The 20,909-nt window shown below is 34.5% G+C and overlaps 1 protein-coding gene across 1 annotated transcript; it reads right to left on the reverse strand.

Annotated features, from left to right (window-relative positions):
* Positions 1 to 2,248: 2,248 nt before the first annotated feature.
* On the reverse strand, positions 2,249 to 4,671 carry LOC110452512 (actin-2-like). The gene is made up of 2 exons (XM_021501084.1): positions 4,444 to 4,671; positions 2,249 to 3,423 (listed from the first exon to the last, which is right to left on the reverse strand). The coding sequence occupies exons 1-2, from the start codon at positions 4,567 to 4,569 to the stop codon at positions 2,419 to 2,421; spliced, it is 1,131 nt and encodes a 376-aa protein (XP_021356759.1). The 5' UTR covers positions 4,570 to 4,671; the 3' UTR covers positions 2,249 to 2,418.
* Between the last annotated feature and the right edge of the window lie 16,238 nt (positions 4,672 to 20,909).

The following is a 20,909-nucleotide window of genomic DNA, read 5'->3' on the forward strand; positions in this document are numbered from 1 at the left end:
TCACCTTGTAACTACGCCGATTGACATTATCTAAATTCTAAATCATATATTATCGGAGTTTTTTAATATATATATATATCATGTGTGTATTAAAATGGACAGTATTAGTTAATGATCCTGTCTAAATCGTACAAAAGCGTTTGGATACCGTTTGGTAATATACAAGCTGTAAGTATTTATATTTTAGAATTAATAAAACCGTCGGAACTGCATTTAATTTCTTTTCGATTTTTTTTTTAAATCAATATAATAATAGTCTTGATAGAAACTGTTTTATATTTTTTCACGTTATTTTCAGTTATAAACCTGTATGTGATACTTGGAAAGAGACTCGTTTTAAATGGAATTTATAATTTATTTTTTAATTGTTCAAAATTCAACAGTGTCAAGAAATATTACTCAAAACAAATTTTATTTGGTACGGAAGTTAACAATAGTATTGGCTGGTATTTCTCGAAAACCAACAACAAAACATTTGGTATTATTTATTTAGCCAAGAAACATAAAAAAAATATTTTGGTATATGAACTATGCGATATATTTGTCAGCCAGATGACGGTCTAATCACAAACATTTGTTATTTTTTATTTGATGTAGTTTTAGGTGATATGCTACCTTATGGGGAGATCTATATAATTCTTTCCAAAATCGGTTCCAATCTGAGAAACGTGTGAATTAGTCTAGAGTCTTAAAGACTTGAATAATCAATCAATCAATCACACATTTGCAAATGCATAACTTCAGGAATGCAACGAGGAAGCTGAATAATATCAATTAGTTAAAGTATTTAGTTTAAACATAGTTATTGCATTTAAATAAGGAATAGGATCGGGCTCACGTTATAACATTTTTAAAGCCCTCTCCTCAACAATATTAACACAAATTGTGTACAGATGTATTTTTCTATTTCACATAATGTGGATGAACAGTATACATATACTAGGCAATTTTTAATTTAGGTTTTAAACTATTTACCAGAACTCCAATCATACAAGCAGTAGGTGACATGTGTAATGTACCATTGTCTATAATAATTAGTCATTGGTGTGTGTGTGTGACGTAACACTAGGGGTTGCTACATAGGGATAGTAGGTGACATGTGTAAAGTACCATGGTCTATAATAATAAGTCATTGGTGTGTGTGTGTGACGTAACACTAGGGGTTGTTACATACAGATAGCAGTATGGAAATATGTGCATTGTATAATATAAGATAGCATCATGACTGACCATTCCACATGTCTGGTCATTAGGTAGTTATGTCCGCTCAGTTGTCAGCTCAATTGTCACCTAACGGTCATTCTGTCTGGTCATCATAGTTATGGTCGTTTGACGACGATCAATCACGTGTACGATGATCACGTGTCGTCTTGTAGATAGGTCACGTCAGCTTGTATTCCCATTGCTTCTCTGCTATACAGATCAAATGTTACGATGACATGATGATCGACGTCATTTACAACCTCTACTCATTTCCCGCCTAATTCAAGTGTTTCGGTGACCTCTAGACGAACAGAAGATTTGACAAAATTTGAACTTACCAACAGACATCACTTAAAGAATGTCACAAGCAGATATCAGGCAAAATCAGTAGCATACCCCCAACCTTCACACAACGAATTTATCAGATATAGACCGTTTGGGATTTAAAACCAAATTTGAAGTTCAAATATCAACATCTGCTCGATTGTGACAATGTTGCCCTCTGATCTTTGTCCTGAGATACAGTGTACAAGTACTCCATCAACAAAATCAGAGATTTTATCGCATTTTTCGTTTTTTAAACAAGACATCAACCGGAATGGCGGACAAGGTAAGATAAGGTCTCGAAGTTGGCTACAATGACTGGTAGCGTTACGCTTCTGAACGTGATCAATGTGGGTAACGAATTTACCGTTTAAATTACACACTAGCGTATTGTATATCGGGACTGAGCATTTAAATCAGCAAGTCAGTTTTATCAATGAAAACAATTGGCACCATTTTCATTGCATTTTTTTTAACCGGGCTACAACAATTGCATTATCGATATATTAATGTTTGGGAAAGCAATAAGCAGATATTCAGATGTCCATGTTTGTAAAATGGAAATTTCATAAATTATGTATCTTCCTTTATAAATCATGAAAATGTCCTTTAGGACACAGACATTTTAGTTGTCTGGAATTAACAGTGTTGGAAAGTGTGACACCAAGATCCGAATTGAATTGCATGGAATGATTTATAGGAAGAAAACCGAAAGGTAAAATAAGATCAATGTATTTTATTTATCAACATTCAATAACATCAAGGATAAAAAGATGAATAGCTGTCAATGATAAATGGCACTAGACACACGCCTAACACACGGTTGTCTTCATACACACTGTAATGAGTTTATGGCAAAAATAAATAAAGCGTTCATTGTTTGTGTTTGGTTTAGAAGCATTTCCTGTGGACAATGGAGGGGCCAGACTCGTCGTATTCCTGTTTGCTGATCCACATCTGTTGGAAGGTGGACAGAGAAGCCAAGATGGAGCCACCGATCCAGACAGAGTATTTCCTCTCTGGTGGAGCAATGATTTTGATCTTCATTGTGCTGGGGGCCAACGCGGTGATTTCCTTCTGCATACGGTCAGCGATACCAGGGTACATGGTGGTACCACCGGACAGAACTGTGTTTGCGTACAAGTCTTTACGAATGTCAACATCACATTTCATGATGCTGTTGTATGTCGTTTCGTGGACACCAGACGATTCCATTCCCAAGAATGATGGCTGGAACAGAGCCTCGGGGCACCTGAACCTCTCGTTGCCAATGGTGATGACTTGGCCGTCGGGAAGTTCGTAGCTCTTCTCCAGAGATGAGGAGGCAGCTGCTGTGGACATTTCCTGTTCAAAGTCAAGTGCAACATATGCCAACTTCTCCTTAATGTCTCTTACGATTTCTCTCTCGGCGGTGGTTGTGAATGAGTAACCACGTTCTGTGAGGATTTTCATGAGGTAGTCTGTAAGATCACGTCCTGCGAGATCTAACCTAAGAATGGCGTGAGGTAGGGCGTAACCCTCATAGATGGGTACACAATGGGTCACACCATCCCCAGAGTCCAACACAATACCGGTAGTACGACCTGAGGCGTACAGGGACAACACAGCCTGGATGGCTACATACATGGCGGGGGAGTTGAAGGTCTCGAACATGATCTGTGTCATCTTTTCCCTGTTGGCCTTGGGGTTGAGGGGAGCCTCTGTCAGGAGGACAGGGTGTTCCTCAGGAGCCACACGGAGCTCGTTGTAGAAGGTGTGATGCCAGATCTTCTCCAAATCGTCCCAGTTTGTGACGATTCCGTGTTCGATGGGGTACTTGAGGGGGAGGATACCTCTCTTGCTCTGGGCCTCATCGCCGACATAACTGTCTTTCTGTCCCATACCAACCATCACTCCCTAAAGAGAGAGAGAGAGAGAGAGATAAAACAGTGTTATAGATCGGTGTCTTTTTGTTTTGTGCTTGGCTACCAAATACTAATGTTAAACAAATGTACTGTATATATACTTCATTTGTAATTAGAACTGGAAAAATCAATGAAATATTTATCATCTTCAATAATATATAGGTTTCGGTAGTGTGTACTATGGCAAGTGCCATCAGACTCGTGTACATACATTTACCTATAACTGAAAGATTGCACGTAATGATTAGCTTTAGAATGGTGATTTTATTCTAATAAACGTAAGGACTGACCTCAGGGGTCCGTTACAATAACTGTACGCTTATGCTGGTACTGATAAGGACCACAGCACAGCACAGTTAGATCTATATTATAGTAAGAGCATATGTGTATAGGTATTTGTAGCAAAGATCTGTGACCGACAGAATGATAAAAGTAGAAGAATAACTTGGTCATATGGACCGAATCAGGACAGGTAATACAGTGAAATACTCGTGTAGTATAGTAACAATTGTAGACAGTTGTATTGACACGTGATTTTAAAGAACATGTATTGTAAAGAATATAACAATTACTTCTTAATATATGCCGGCTGTAAAACGATTAACATAATTACTCACAATACAGTACAATATCTATCTACTAGCTGCATTACATTTTGTATGTTGTATTCAATCATGATCAGTATTGAGTTGGGTTTTTTATATGGAAAATATAGGGCAAAATTATATATCCTGGGCGATTTCGAATATAGTACGGAATGGTTACAGTAACGAAACTACATAGGGTTATGTATACAGAATGATATACATCAGCACTTCTTATTAAATTGAAGGGTACACATTTATTTATCATATATAAAACGGTGTATATCAAAAATGAATATTTATATTAAAACTGTAGCAACGTAAGTTAATATGTATCATATAGTTAGTACATATAGTACGTTGTCCGTTGGATCAATAGTATATACAAGTGCACATAATCCTTTGATTGCATTAAAATAAATGCTTACCTGATGTCTGGGTCTCCCAACAATTGAGGGGAATACAGCACGTGGGGCATCATCGCCGGCAAATCCAGCCTTACACATTCCGGACCCATTGTCCACAACTAAAGCGGCTACATCATCGTCACACATTTTGTCTGGTAGTTGATCTTTGCCTAGTGTTAATATTAGATGTTAAGCTATCGCCCGTTGGAAACCGTTCTGAAGACTACGGGCATGCCCTCGCTTATATATCGCACGGCGTCACGTCATCGAGCTGTTCCGAGAAGTGCGTCTCGTTAAGCCGAAGCATGGCCATATATGGGCATAACCGCCCAGGTAAACTACTGTGCTGTTAGTCATATAAGGTGCTGTTTACGGCGAGTCGTTCGTTCACACTAAGGTATACTACACGTCCCGGTCAGCTTATTGTACCGTAATAATTACAGTGAGCCTTGTGTTTTGTTCTAACATACCACAGATTAATCGATAGCTTTTAAAACCAGCTCTGAGCTTCCATTAAAATATTATTGATTTAACATGTGCGTCAGTGTATTGTAGAATGGTGTAGGTAAGCATAGTATTAAAGGTATTTATAAATCTAACTAATCGTATTACTGACCACTTCAGTATTTTATGAAATATACTCAATTTAATTTAATTCAAGTGTATTGTTTAAAATCTTTTCATATGTATGTGTGTATATTATACGGGTCTATATACGTGTCAAAAGAATATTTAAGATCGAGATTTGATTCCAAGGTAGATGGATGGGTGTAAGTATATGTATTTGACAGGTTCAAGCCCCGGGGTACCGTTCTCTAAGTAGGTGTGATCATGGACAGGACACTCGGCCAGTCAGCACGTCAGTGGAATGTCACCGGTAAAAGTCGTCACAACTAGACAGATGACGGATAAGTACATGTGTAATAACACAACTATGAAAGGAAACGCTGTTTTATAAGTGGGAGGACATTAATTCGCTACTCGCCTAACCTGAAATAAAAAAAACGTCCCGAAAATAGGAAAATATACCCAGACAACTACAAGCATATATTGTACGTATAATATGCATTAAAGTTGAGTTGAATGTTGAATATAAAATAAATGGAATTAAAACACTGGGGGTCCATATCCCGCCAGTACTTTCGTCTATTTGGGATTCTTCGGACGATTTGAATTTATTTTAATGAATATAAGTATTGCATTATTAAATAAAGACAAACTAAACAAATGTACGATTTAATGAATACATTGATATAAGTCTGATGTTATGTGCAGTGTATTTTGTATAGTGAAAAGCTCATACGGGTTTGTACCCGTATTTTTCCTTCTTCGTGCCCTGAGTCAAATTAACCAAGTTTATTGTAATCGGAACGTAGACTATTTATCCGAGGCCTTCCATTGAATATGTAAAAATGTGCGGAACATGACAGGGCTGATACCGAATAAACCGCGAATATACATAACTATCGCCTCGGTATGATCACAACCGAGAATACACTGCCTATAGATATAAAAGCATGTTTTAATTTAGACATATTAAACCTGTGGAACTTCAACTTCCTGTTAGAATATCGTACTGGCCGAGCTGTTCACAATGGGAATATCTACGGTTAACCTAATGCCGAGTAGGGGGGGGGGGGGGCTACCATATATAACGGATGTGACTAACTTGTATAATAGTCCAGCGGAACATAATTTTCAGATATTATAATACCTTTAATTAGTGTAATTATTGTCGTCTTTACAAGAACTAATTACTAATCGCGTGCGTTATCAATGTCCGTGTGTTCTAACCTGACCATATACGTAATCGTTGTGGTAAACTGGATTGGTTGATACCGGGATAAGAGGAATGTATTCACTTCAGGCGAGCCCTGGGAATTAATCAATTACAACGTAGGAGTTAGGTTTTATTTTTCAAATGTTTAGTCACAGAATTGACAGATAACAAGGTGTGATGATAGAACCTGACCGTTCTGACCGTGCAGGTAAATGAAAAAAGGCTCATAACCATTAGATAACTATTACGCAAATAAAATATTCAGCCTCGTGTACTTGATACAGTTCGATCGTACTCCATAGTAAGTTTTTCTCTACTAGTTAAAATGTATGTCAGTACATAGTATGGGTAGATCAAGAAAACTTAACAGCTTTTCAGTTGAAATTTGAGCTACTTAGTCGTTGTATTTAACGAGGTAAAACAAGTATTTACATGTCTCCAAACAGCTAGCGTGGACTCGTTCTATTGTTTAAATTAAACTTAGGTTGTAACACTATATTATCATTAACTTCTTTCCGCAAACTTTTTTAGAAAGCTAAAATTGACAGTCGACTTTTCTTACACAGTGGTCATACTTCCATTTCACACATAGGTCATACTCTCCGCATTAACGTCATTAAATTATCGTAGCTGTTAATAGGACGTTAAACAAAATAAAACCAAAAAAAATCATGTGTCGGATAGAGGGCTAAGCAATATAAATTTGTCAATATAATAAAAAAATCTTTGCTATGTATATTACCTACGTATTTTCTCAGTGTGCTATAAATAGCAATGATGAAGCCTCGACCGCGACTATCAGAATGTAAACACGAAAGCTGAACACTAAAATAACTATGATACTAATACACAACCAGTACCGAGAAATTCAAGTATGGAAATGCCCATATATGGTCAACTGTATAAGACATAGAGCCCAGATACATTGCGCACAGATAGCACAACATCATACCAGTAACCCTAGCGTCGCTCAATCGTTAGGCGACCTGTGGATCACAGTAACATAAACACGCGTGTTCATAACATCCCGCACGTGCACATGTTTACAATCAGTAAGATCGATTACTAATTATTGATTGAGCTGCGGAACACTATCCAGTATGAGGTGATCGAAGCTTCTAGAGAAACAATTTTATGAGATACCTCATTGGAATATACATGCATGCCTAGTAGGCGCGCTACTGGTTCCATTTTCCTCAGGGTTCTTTAAATTAATTACAGAAATGCCCCTATACTACAAAACCGGTATAGGTTATGTATGTTTACGTGTTACAGTTGAACTGGGTACAATATGTTTTCATGATTATGTGCAAAATATGGCAAGTGAAACAAATTGCTATAAATACACAGAATAAACTAATATTACTTCAGTAATTTACACATGTATGAATATGCTAAACTTTTCATAAGTATATGGATGTGTCATGGTGTGCTACACGAAAAGAATGTGAACTGTGAAAAAAGACAGAATCTCGGTGAGTAAGCCGTGTATATATTTGTAAATAATATTGTAAAAGTCTACCATAAAATATGCATGTGTCATGAAATGATCCATTGGTCAAGTATGAATGTAAACAATGACCGAGATAGAATCACAATAAGTATGCTGTATGTATTTGTAAATAATAGTGTACTTAAATATGCAGGTATGTAAACAATGAAAAGAACAAGTGCATGATAACAGATTGTGAATATGTCAAAATTTTGAAAATATGTGTGTATCTAACACGATGCATTTCCATACGGGAAATAGTAAAAGTATTTTAAGTCCGGCGAGTGTAAAGAATCGTGTGGAATAAGTGTGGACTATTTGAGTTAGTGTGATAGGAAGGATAGAACTGCTTACACCAGTATGTTAATTTATGCACATGTACATGTACATATTGTACAAAACAAAAAGAATGTGCTATTTGTATTACTCTGTATACATGCATCTGAAATTAAATGGTTCTTTGAAAATAGTAACCATTTCAACTACTTCAGGAACAAAGAGTCCAAAGTAATCTCTCATAGTAAGCTGTATGTGCAGAAGTATGTATGTAATAACTATATTCTAATTAGGTATGGGAATGAAATGAATTGCTACATGGAAATTAGTAAACTCCTAAGTAACATGTATTTATGGATGAATATATGTTTGTTTGTTTGATTTGTTTGTTTGATTTTGTTTAACGTCCTATTAACAGCTAAGGTCATTTAAGGACGACCTCCCCTGAGTGCAAGATGCATGCGTGTAGTGTATGTGTGTGTATTTTGGGAGGCTGCGATATGTTCGTGTTTGTCTTCTTGTAATAGCGCGGAAATGATGCCGACTTTATAGTGCTACCTCACTGAAACATACTGCCGAAGACACCCAGCAGGACGCCCCACCCGGTCACATTATACTGACAACGGGCGAACCAGGCGTCCCACTCCTAATTTGCTGAGCGTTAAGCAGGAGTAGAAACTGCCATTTTTAATGAATATATGAGTATTCTACTAATCTATGCATATGAAATGAGTTTAAGTAGTGAAAACAGCAACTTCTTTATAAAGTTGTTATATGAATTGAGGTAGGAGCATGGAAATACTAGTAAATGTTACATGTATAATTGAATTAATCATTACTTATGTGTGTGAATGTAAACAGAGGAAGGAAAAGAGAAATAACGTTTTTATATATTGTATATATGATTCTTTTTATTTCAAATACCCAGTTAAGATTAAAACTGTACCATAGGGTGGGTGCCAGTACAGTATTGTTTAAGATCAGTAAATGTGGTAAAATGAATTTTCACAAAACCAATCGATTAATGTACTGGGATGGGGGAGGGGTATAGATTGCTGTATCCCAATTGATAACATAGTTTACATAACAAACTTCCATGAAAAAATACATTAGTTTTGCTAGTTTAAATGTTAATGGGATGATAAAAAGAGTAATAGAATATTTAATTGGGTCAAAAGTCAAAAATATGATATTGTATGTTTACAGGAGACACATTGCACAGATTTAGATTCAAAATAATGGAATAACAACTGGAAAGATATTGGAGGGGGAAACAGTTGATGGAATAATGGGAAGAACGATTCTAGGGGAGTTGGTATACTTGTTAACAATAGCTCTGACTTTAAAATTTCTGAATATTACAGAGACCAGTGTGGAAGATTGATGGCATGTTAAGTTCATTGTGAACATAAACAAATATATTGTACTGTCCCAATAAAGGAACAGAAAGAAAGGATTTTTTAACATATTTACATATGATTTTAACTGTGAAGTGGATAAAACAAAAGACAGATTTCCTTTACAACCATCCGAGGATGTCGGAAATACACAACTAGTCAACCTCATGATACATACAACACAACTTATCAGACATATGGCAAATACAAAATCCAGATTCATTAAAATATACTTTTTAACGAGGCAGTTCCAAGTCAAGAATTGATTTGATCTTAACAAAAACAATTTAAAGTCTCAAATAATTAATGCTGAAATAAAATACTGCCCTTATAGTGATCATTATTTAAACACTATCAAACCATCTTTGATGGATCTAGAACGAGGACCGGGAACATGGAAAATGAGTTATAAACTACATGTAATAGCAAGTGATAGTTTTAAAAATGCATTTGAGACATGTTGGTCAGTGTGGAGAGTTGAGATAATTATGTATAATAGTATAAGTGAATGGTGGGAAATCACTAAAACTAAAACTAGAACACTGACAGGTCAGTAAGGGCCCCGTCTTGTGGCAATATATCCCCCATAATCATCAAGAATGACGCATTGTTTAATTCCCACAAACATTGCTTCAAAGTGTCATAATGAAATATTCATCAGCAAAAAATACTAAATTTTACCTTGACCTTTGACCAAGTGACCTTGACCTTAAGTCAGTTGACTCTTTGTTAAATTCCGACCAACTTTGCTTAATAAAGTCATAACAAAATGTTCATCAGGGAAAAGATACAAAATTTGACCGTGACCTTTGACACAGTGACCTTGACCTTTAATCAATTGACTTCTTGTTTAATTCTGAGCAACATTGCGTCAAAGTGTCATACCAAAATGTTCACCAGTGAAAAGATACAAAATTGAACCTTGACCTTTGAATCTAATGACCTTAACCTTTGACCTCAACTTTTTACCTCAGTGTGTCTCTTTGTTTAATTCCAAACAACTTTGCTTCATGTCATAAAATGCTCATTAGTGAAAGGCTACAAAATTTGACCTTGACCCCAGACCTGATGACCTTGACCTTTGGTCAGTTGACTCCTTGTTTAATTGTGTCATTGCTTCAAAGTGTCATACCAAAATGTTCACCAGTGAAAAGATACAAAATTTGACCTTGACCTTTGACCCAATGACCTTGACATTTGGTCAGGTTGACTTCTTGTTTAATTCTGATCAACTTTGCTTCATCATGTCATAACAAAATGTTCATCAGTGAAAAGATGCAAAATTTGACCTTGACATTTGAACCTAATGACCTTGGCCTTTGACCTTGACTTTTTTCCTCAATGTGTATATTTGTGAACTGAACATCTTGACCAAGTTTCATGTACATCGGCCTATAAATTCCAAAGTTATCATGCAGGAACAAAATTTGTGGACGGACGGACAGACAGACAGACAGACAGACAGACAGAGTGATTACTATAGGGCACCCGTATCTCCGATACGGGGCCCTAATAAAACAATTAAGTATGGAAATAGGAAAACATATAAATGTATCAAAGATAGAAATTAAACCTGTGGAAGACGAGCTAGCTATATAGAGACATTAGAAAATAATCCGAGCCATCAAAATAATACTGATAAAATTGAACAATTGAAATATAAAAAAAAAGATACTACAATAATCAAACAGATGCTGCTAGAGTACGGAGCAGAATACAAATATTTGATGAAAATGAAAAGTCAACCAAATACTTCTTTAACCTTGAAAAGAAAAATGCTGAAACTAAACAGTGGTATAAGATAAAAGGACGAGATGGTAATTATAAAACTGGCATAGATAACATTTTAGAAGAACAGACATCTTTTTATAACATGCTTTTTAAATCAGAAGGGTGGGATGAACAAAATGCAGAATTTTTAACACAATTTATAGAAAACAAATTATCTAATGAAGAAAGCAGGAACATGGATAGACCGATAGAAAATAAGGAAATTAGCGAAGCTGTCAAATCTTTAAATTGTAACAAGTCACCTGGTGAGGACGGAATTATAAGTGAATTTTACTAAACATATTGGAAATTAATCAAAACTGAGATCACACAATTAATCATGGAAATATTTACTGAATTGAATAGTCAAACTAAGGCAATAATTAAATTACTTTACTCAATGTTGATTATAAGATAATTGCAAAAATGTTGGCTTATCGACTGAAAATAAATCCAAACAAACTTATACATCCCGACTAGAAAGGCTTTGTACCAGGTAGAAATATTATGGATGCCAATAGAATGTTACAGGATATAATAGACTTTAGTGACGGGGAAGAACAAGATGGTTCAATTATATTTCTAGACCAACAAAAGCCTTTTGATACGATAGAATGGGTGGGGTTGGGTATTAAAATGTTTTAAATACTTAAATTTTGGTAATAAATTGTTGGATTGAGATGCTTTAAAAAAAATCAAAAATATGTATCCAAACTAATGGTTTTACATCTAAATATTTCATCACCGTCAGGGATGCCCAATCGCCCCCTTTTATACATTATTCAAGCAGAACCACTTGCATGTGCTATCAGAGCAAACCCAGAAATAGTAGGCATCAGAGTACCAGGTAATGATAAGGAAATAAAATAAAGCACTAATAATATCTATTATAGGATATGAAATAGAAGTGAAGGGCATACCATGTAAATATCTAACAAGATAATTTGGGATTACATCTGGGATGGAAAAGTAAACCAACTGGAAAGAAAAATGTGGAGGTATGGGAATGGTAGATCTTGAAACATATGTACAAAGTAAACAAATCAAAACTATATATAAGATAATCCACTCTAAAAATGGGAACTGGAACTCTATAGGTAGATACTATCTTACTAAATTAGACATCAAGTACATGTCAAAAATGTTTTTGTGCACTTGTTCGGACCTACAGGGCCTTGATATTAACAGAATACTACCAATTTTTTTATGAAGATAGCTTGAAAGCATGGGCAAAAAAGGAGTTTACGCACCTCTTAACAATAAAGAAATTTTAAACCAAAATTTATTTGGGAACACCTACATACAGTTTTCATTAAGTGGTATCACAAAAATAGCAGATATTTGGGATGATGAAAAGAAGGAATTTAAAGGGAATGATATTATATTTGCAAAACTTATCAATAAACAGAAATGGATATCAGAAATCTCTAAAATTAGGAAAGCTATACCTCTAAATTTTCTCAGAGTATTAAAAGATCATACTGAAAATAATCAAATAGATATCTTAAGTCAGAAGACCTCTTCATAAATAATAAATTTGAAATATTTTTGCCATTATGTAAGGGAACAAAAATTATGAAAAATAAAAACTTAAAAATGACCATGCTACAAAATACATTACTTCCAAAAACGAGACCTAAATCAGAGTAAAAGTGCGAAGATGAACTTCAAAAAACATTTAATTTGGAGAAAATATGGGGAAATAATAAATGTAAACTGATTGCAACAGAAACAAAAATAAGCTAGGGAACTCCATTGGAAATGTGTACATAAATGTGTTACTCAAGTGGTACAACTCATACAGAATAATGTTATAAATAAAATACCTGGACTATTTTATTACTTTGAACCAGGGATATAATCAAATATCAAAACAAGAGACAGACACCACTGTGACTATCTACATATCTTATTAGAAAATTTAAAACTATTTACAAAATCAAACTCAATAAGAGATACAAAATCTANGGGGGAGGGCGGTAAGGAAAATGTTGTTTTTTAATAGATTATACTCTGACTATTACCAACACATACTCTAGACACAACACTATAACGCTAACATGCCACTTTAATTCGCTGAATTGGATGATGTCATACCATACGAAGCATTACATATACTAATATTTACCATATAATAACGTTTGTGCAAAGTCTGTTCACCATCGCAACTCAAACCGGAAATCAGATTGCAATAATAATTAGATTCGAGTACGGACAAGAATATCCGGAAGTTTATTTTTTATAACAAAAATGTGAATTTATACCTATTTGTTTATATTTATGTATGACGAATACTGATACGTCATCGAATATTTTGAACAGTTTGTACATTATTTAAAGGCGATTCTAGACGCCCATTTTCATGTTTATGTCATAAAATTTTGGGAAATATAATAAAAAATAAAAAAAAATTTTTTTACAAATTTTCTGTTTAAAAAAAAGGCCCTTTGCATTGGTATGCACTAGCTGTTTTAATGACAGAACGGGAACTGGTAAAAAATACAATGACACTTTTATTAGCATCAGTATAAAGAACTTTAAAGAAATACAATACAATAACAAATTTACATAAGTGTCACGACATTTGTTTTTGTTTCCTTTTCTGTTTTATAAAACATGTATTTCGATGTATTGTCAAACAAAATTTGAATAAAACAAAGTTTAAACCAAGAACTTTACGATCAATTGGCGACATATTTGAGATTAATTAATCTATGAAATAAAGTGAAAAGTATATGGATGTACACACACTTGTGGGTATGGAAATGTCCAAACTAGGCGTTTTCTTGTGTAATAAACTTGAATTCAAACCCCCCCCCCCCCCCCCCCCCAAAAAAAAAGAAAAGATTTTCCATGTGAAACGTAGCCTGTTAAAGAATTTCCTTGATTTGTAAGAATGCTCATGAAGAGGGAACATGTCCTGGAAGTGTTTATATAATGAAAATGATGATGCCCCACTATAACGATGAGGTCATTATAATCCATCACCTATGTAGGTCTAATTTTACGTGAGAACTAATTTTGAACTCCGAGAAAAAAATACAATAATATCTTTTTTCAGTCAGCAACACCATAGTCCTCATTAGATAATGTGTAACGTTCTAAAAAATGACCCATACCCCCAAACCCTCTCCCATCGGCCCGAGGATGGCACTGCCAAACGTGGGTCGTATATACTGATATTTGTAATAAACCATAAAATATTATCAACATAAATCTAAAAATAAATATCATGCTGCATCTAAATGCACCGATTAAACCTGATTTGAGACAATTACCGAGATAAATGTTATTTAAACCTGATGACAGACCGTGACAATATGGGTGAGCAGATTCTTCCTTATAAGGAAAATCGTTTTTCCTACCTTATATGGTTCGTGAAATATTAAGTTAAGTTTTAGGTGACCATATAAGGAGTCGCACCTGTTTCACAATATCATGTCTAAAATTAACAAAATTTGCCATTTATGGATAGCTATATATAGCAATCGTAGGTAAACTCGTTGGTTAGCATGAAGGACAGGATAACATATAACTGGTAGCAATGATTTATTTTTAAAAATAACACATTGTTCAGTATGCAAGTGTGATATTACTATGTGTATCATATAGTATACACGTTGTACAGACTTTTACGGACACATAAATCACACGACAATAGATAATATTTGTACATTTTAACTTATATCTAGTTTTTCGATAAACAGTTGCTGTTTTTATTTTTATTTTTTTTTTCTACTTTGCTGTCGTACATGTATGTATGTACAGTATTATCATTATTGATTTAAATCAGAAGGCAAATTTAAAGTTTTTAAACTTGTGTCTGATCTCATTTGTGTTTTGCCATTAAAATGTTTACAAGTTTATGATACATCATAACAACACAGTGTAAAGCCAAACAAAAAGTTGTTTATTTCCTGTTACCTGTCTGAAAAAATAGGGTAGGGTGGTACTGTAGTTAATTTTCATTTTTCCTTCTTTTTGTAAGATTTCTATGGGAGAATAATCTTGACTGTAACTGTGCTTCCTTGTTAATTGCCAGAAAGGCTAGGGTAGGCACAAATAATTAGAGTATTTAGGGTTACCGGAATCAAACGTTTTTTTCATTTGGCCTTAGAGCGTGTGCCACTGTGTGCTAGTGGTGGTGGTCGAGAGGGACATGCCAAATGGACATAATATGTACGGTCAGCGCCTAAATCACGTTGGGGAGCGTAAATCATTTGAATGTTAATTCCGTTTTATGCAATAAATATATTTCCTGAGTGATGCTGTTTAAAATTTATCTAGATTACAGAATCTTCCTAGTGTCACGACACAGGGACATGAGAATAATTTACGAAATACGTATGTTTCCATCTTTCCTGATTTAGCGGGAATATCAAATGTTTAATAGTGTTTAGATCAACACTCGGTTTTAAAACAAGAGATCCTAGGAGAACTTGTCGCCCACCATGAAAGAATCTTCATCAGATCTACAAAAAAATATCGTTTACCTCCTTTTCTCTTCAATTATCTTTTATGTATTATTACCCAGTCCTCTGTTGGAAATCGTAAACAGAAATCTTGTACATTAACTTAAACCTTGTAATGTCATGTTATTTGCCTTTATGGCAAATTTACTGTAACAGAATTGCATAATGCTAAAATTTCGTTTAAAGGTGCTATTTAACAAGGGAAACATACGATTAAAATTTCAGAAATAGACTTTTTGAAAAAAAAAAAGAAATAAAAACCGTCAAAATCCAAGATTGCAATCATTTCGTTATTTTGGTAAGTTTCAAAAGTAAACATGCACTACTAGAGACCAAGAGGACCTGACATAAAACATTTTAGAAAGATCTTTCCGGTACTTTCTGTGAAATAGCGATAACAAATAATATGAAATAGGCACTTCCTATAAGCTAGCGCACATAGTTTGGTAACCTTTGTGATGATAGTGTGGATCTCGGGGGGGGGGGGGGGGGGGGGGATGCAATTTTGACGGAAAATGTTATGGATTTGTCACAAAATGTTATGCATTTTGGTTACTACTGTCTTTACATATCTCTGGTCACAACATGAGTTGTTATTTGTTTTGTGGGGGAGGGGGGGGGGGGGGGTAGGTTGGCTAGATGATAAACTTGGCATGCCCATTGTTTACAGTACGTACATCTATACGCGCCATCCTCGATACCCCAGGGGTTATGCTCACTTTCGCTACAGAGAAAGGTATCGGGAATAGCTACGCACCTGGGTTGACCTAAATTGTTAATGGACAGTAAAAGTATGACTGCTGTATAAATGTATGAAAAGATGTTATCGATCAGTGTAACAAAATATTTACATTTTTTTTTTATACAATTTTCAAATTTATTTAGTTTTAATTGAATGAACGAATAAGTAAATAACCCTCTTAAACGTAAAAAATCTTAAGCAAATTCTTATTTTTGAGCGAACGCATTGCTGTCAAATGGCTCAAAAGTGAGTTCTATGGTTAGGGAGATGGAATGTAAAATAGGTTATAATGTGTTTATTGATCCCCTCGCAACGAAGTTGGAGGGGATATAGGACTCATCCTATTCGTACGTATGTTAACTCTTGGTCATCGGTTAACTCTTGGTCATCGCTCTAGCGACTTCATTTCTCAACGGAATTTCATGAAACTGCCTTGATCAAGGGCGCGGTTCGGGTTACTGCGTTAAAGGTCAAGGTCACTTTTACTGCCTTTAGACAAACTTTGTCATCGCTCTATGGACTTCATTTCTGAACGAAATGGGAAAATATTATTCATCGAAGAATGCAGAGCAGATACTGATACATCGTTGAATTTTCTATTCATTTCCTCATACACATGGCACACTATGTGTGAACGCGAGGGGATTTGTATCACTTGCGATGCCTTGTTTTCTAACGTAATGCTACTAAGTTGTAATCACTTGTTGTCCAATCCATTTGTATATTTGTACAATAAAATATGTTTAAACTAACGTAATGCTAGTCTTTCACGTTGTGTTCGCTATGAAAAAAAACATTATTTAATTTTACTATTTCATGCGGAGGTTACAGTCGATGCAATGTGGGAGAGACAGAAACCAAAGAGAACCCGGCGCACTTCGGACGATACATAGTATTTCTAATGGGCCAATTTCCTATTCACTGCATCCTCGATATCCAGGGGTTAAGTTCACATTCGCTCTTTACACCCCTGTCAAATTGTACCGTTACGTGACCGCGAGATTCTTGTGATGTACATCAAAGGATGGAACTAGTCTTCTTGTCTCATCAACAAAGTGGCACACACCGACCTTTCATTCTTTTCTACGATATATTTTTTCCCTGACAAAAGCAGATCACGAAAATAAATTGCATGCCGATGACTGCCACCTCCTTCCACAAAGAACAACATGCCACAGTTCGTAATAAAATGTATAAAAATAGATATGTGTATATTTATCAGATGTTGAGATTTTTGTCGAAGTCCTTCGCCAATACAATTTGATCCTCGATCTTTATCCTAAGATAAAAAATGTTGGTCAGGATAAAATTGTTTTTTCTCCTTTCAAGGTATGTTTAATATCGGCCATTTTCTGACAACAATATCAGGTCCACATCCAGTAAATTCGTCTTTTCTTATAAACATTGAACACCTATCAAACACTGGAAGTTTTGCAACAAGTGCGCCTCCTATCCAAGGGGATCGCGCGTCGATTTACCCAATACAACCCAATACAACCCAATACTACCCCAACCCAATACTACCCAATACAAGTGTCGATTTACCCAATACAACCTAATACTACCCAATACAAGTGTCGATTTACCCAATACAACCCAATACAGCCCAATACAACCCAATACTACCCAATACAACCAAATACTATCCAATACAAGTGTCGATTTACCCAATACAACCCAATACAACCAAATACTATCCAATACAAGTATCGATTTACCCAATACAACCAAATACTATCCAATACAAGTGTCGATTTACCCAATACAACCCAATACTACCCTATACTACCCAATACAAATATCGATTTACCCAATACAACCCAATACAGCCCAATACTACCCTATACTACCCAATACAAGTGTCGATTTATTCAATACAGCCCAATACTACCCTATACTACCCAATACAAGTATCGATTTACCCAATACAACCAAATACTATCCAATGCAAGTGTCGATTAACCCAATACAGCCCAATACTACCCTATACTACCCAATACAAGTATCGATTTACCCAATACTATCAAATATAAAGTTAAATGTACCCAATACTAGTAACGATGTTGTGCGGACCCGGGTATTTTTTTGGCAAGAACGTCGTTATTTGGAAATCCTTGATTCAATCTATTTCATTTCAAAATATTTCATTGTTAATACAAACAAAGATAAATACAATTATTTTAGAAGAAATATAACAATGCATGTATTAACAAATGGACCAGACAACAGACTTAGCCTATATACATGTATTTTCCTATAGATACCGGTATCCAATTATTTCAAACTTATTTATAAATTGAGAATCGTTTGGTTTTTTAAAAAGGAACTAGTATGATTAAGTATATTTCTCTTAGTTTCGTTAGACATACTAACGACACCATATAATAAATCATGAAGATTTACAAATCTAATTGATTATACACAGAGAAGATGTGATGCATAAAGTACATATAAAGAGGACATTCGATGAAAAGGTGTATTGTGTTTTTCAATATTTTGCACCACATGAACAGGTACTCAAGCGGTGTTTCATTCATGAATGGAACAGTAAACGAATGGATACATATTAGTGAAATGCTTTTCTTAACCTAACCGTATTTTTTAATGTCTTAACAATAATATATTGTACCTTTTTACAAGTAAACTATTTCTGGAAAGAGAGCTGGAATATTTCATTAGTGGTAGATAGTAGGACAATAACGGGAAAAAACCCATAGTTATACTCACTCACTCTCATATATTACCATTTGTACTTTTATATGTTGTACTGTAAGAACTTACATATATAAAGACATTACGTAAAAAAATATTTTTTTGTTTAGGATCATTAACTATATTTCTGTTTGTTTCTAGAATAATGTATTGGAATATAGGAGATCGCAAGCAGCAACTAATTAAGCATCATAGTTATACCGGTATTTTGAAAACTTATGAATATAAATTATATATATGTGTGTAACTATTTGAATTCAAGTTTCGTTGTTCTTGGTTTTTTTTTAAATTTAGTTACCATTTTGATGAAAAATTTACATTTTATTATTTCTGGATAATTGTGTGTTCCATGTATATGAAATCTATAGTGAATGACTATTAATTCTATTACGAACTACATATACATATAATTTAACAACGAGGGTTATTTATTATCAAAATGATTATTTAAAGCTCAACATGGCTATTATCTAATTGTGTAGTATCTGAGCAATTTTATGTAATTACCAGTGATTTCTTTTATAAAGCCGATGGAAATCATAAAGTTACACATCTGTGCACACCTGTTTCATTTAGACAACAGTGTAGACATCCCCAGATCATACAGAGAAACAGGATTTGTAACAAAAGTAATTTGAGAGATATAGAAGATGAGTTCCATTTTATTTTGATTTGTCCATTTTATAGCGATTTAAGGCACAGATTAATTAAAAAATACTATTACAAAAAAAATCAATTTTTAAACTAATTAGTACAACTGCTTAGTATAAATAATGTTAGAGAGCTATCCAATTTAAGTAAATATCTATATTTGGCAATCAAGAGGCGTTAACTGTAATGTGTTAATTAAGTATTTTTATATTCACAATATTGAACGTGTTTTATGTATACTGTGATGTCACTCTCCTGTCTATACTTATAATGTTTAGATAATGTTATATGTATATATGTCTTTACCTATAAGCCTAAGGGCTTTTGGTTAATAACGAATGAATGAATGATTGTAGGGATTATGTCCACGTGTGATGTGATTGACATGTATTTAGGTATGGCTTTGGCCACGTGTTATATCAACCAGTTTTACACCTGACCATTGATTGACAGGTGATGCTTGCTACAAATAACAATAACTTCTGTATTTCTTTGATTTCTTTCCGAATTATAGTAAATCTTTCCCGCGATAATTTACTTCATAAATAATGAAATTATTTTTTCTTTATTTTATCCGATATCACAACGATAAATTATTGCATATCATTTTCACGGTAATTGATATAATTACTTGATAAATGATGAAATATATCTTGCTATAATTTTTCCAATGTAACAACGATATATTATTGTATATCATTCCCGTCATAATTTACTTCATAAATAATGAAAATACATTTACAAGTACGTCCGATTAAGATCTGCATATATTTAACTTTAATTGTATACTTATTTGGTATATCAGTTTTATTTGGTGCTTACTTTCTGTATTGAATAGTATTGGGTTGTATTGGGTATATCGATGTTTGTATTGGGTAAATCGGCGCTTGTATTGGGTAAATCGACGGACCAGTCTATTTAAAGGGGCGATACTGTGAGAAGCGACCGTCGGTGAGATAAGAGTCGTCAGCTCTTGTTTAAGACGCCCACCAAGACCGGGGAATAGCGTGTTACCTCCAGTAAGTGTGATATTTGATGCAAAAGTTGTCAATAAATCACTGCCATACTTTTGGAGAGTTTTATGCACCATAAGATGAATTCCCTCATCTACATCTGAACTATGCTTGAACATCAGTTCTGAACATTCGCACCTCTCGTCCTTTATCGTGATAATCGAACCGTCAGGTCACTCGGA

Source organism: Mizuhopecten yessoensis, unplaced genomic scaffold (genome assembly GCF_002113885.1).
Source record: "Mizuhopecten yessoensis strain PY_sf001 unplaced genomic scaffold, ASM211388v2 scaffold6719, whole genome shotgun sequence".
NCBI classification, from domain to species: Eukaryota; Metazoa; Mollusca; class Bivalvia; order Pectinida; family Pectinidae; genus Mizuhopecten; species Mizuhopecten yessoensis.

Coding starts and splice junctions, on each gene's coding strand:
- LOC110452512 (XM_021501084.1), bottom strand. CDS start 4,569: ATGTGTGACGATGATGTAGCCGCTTTAGTTGTGGACAATGGGTCCGGA. Junction 3,424..4,443: donor TTGGGAGACCCAGACATCAG/GTAAGCATTTAT, acceptor CTCTCTCTTTAG/GGAGTGATGGTTGGTATGGG.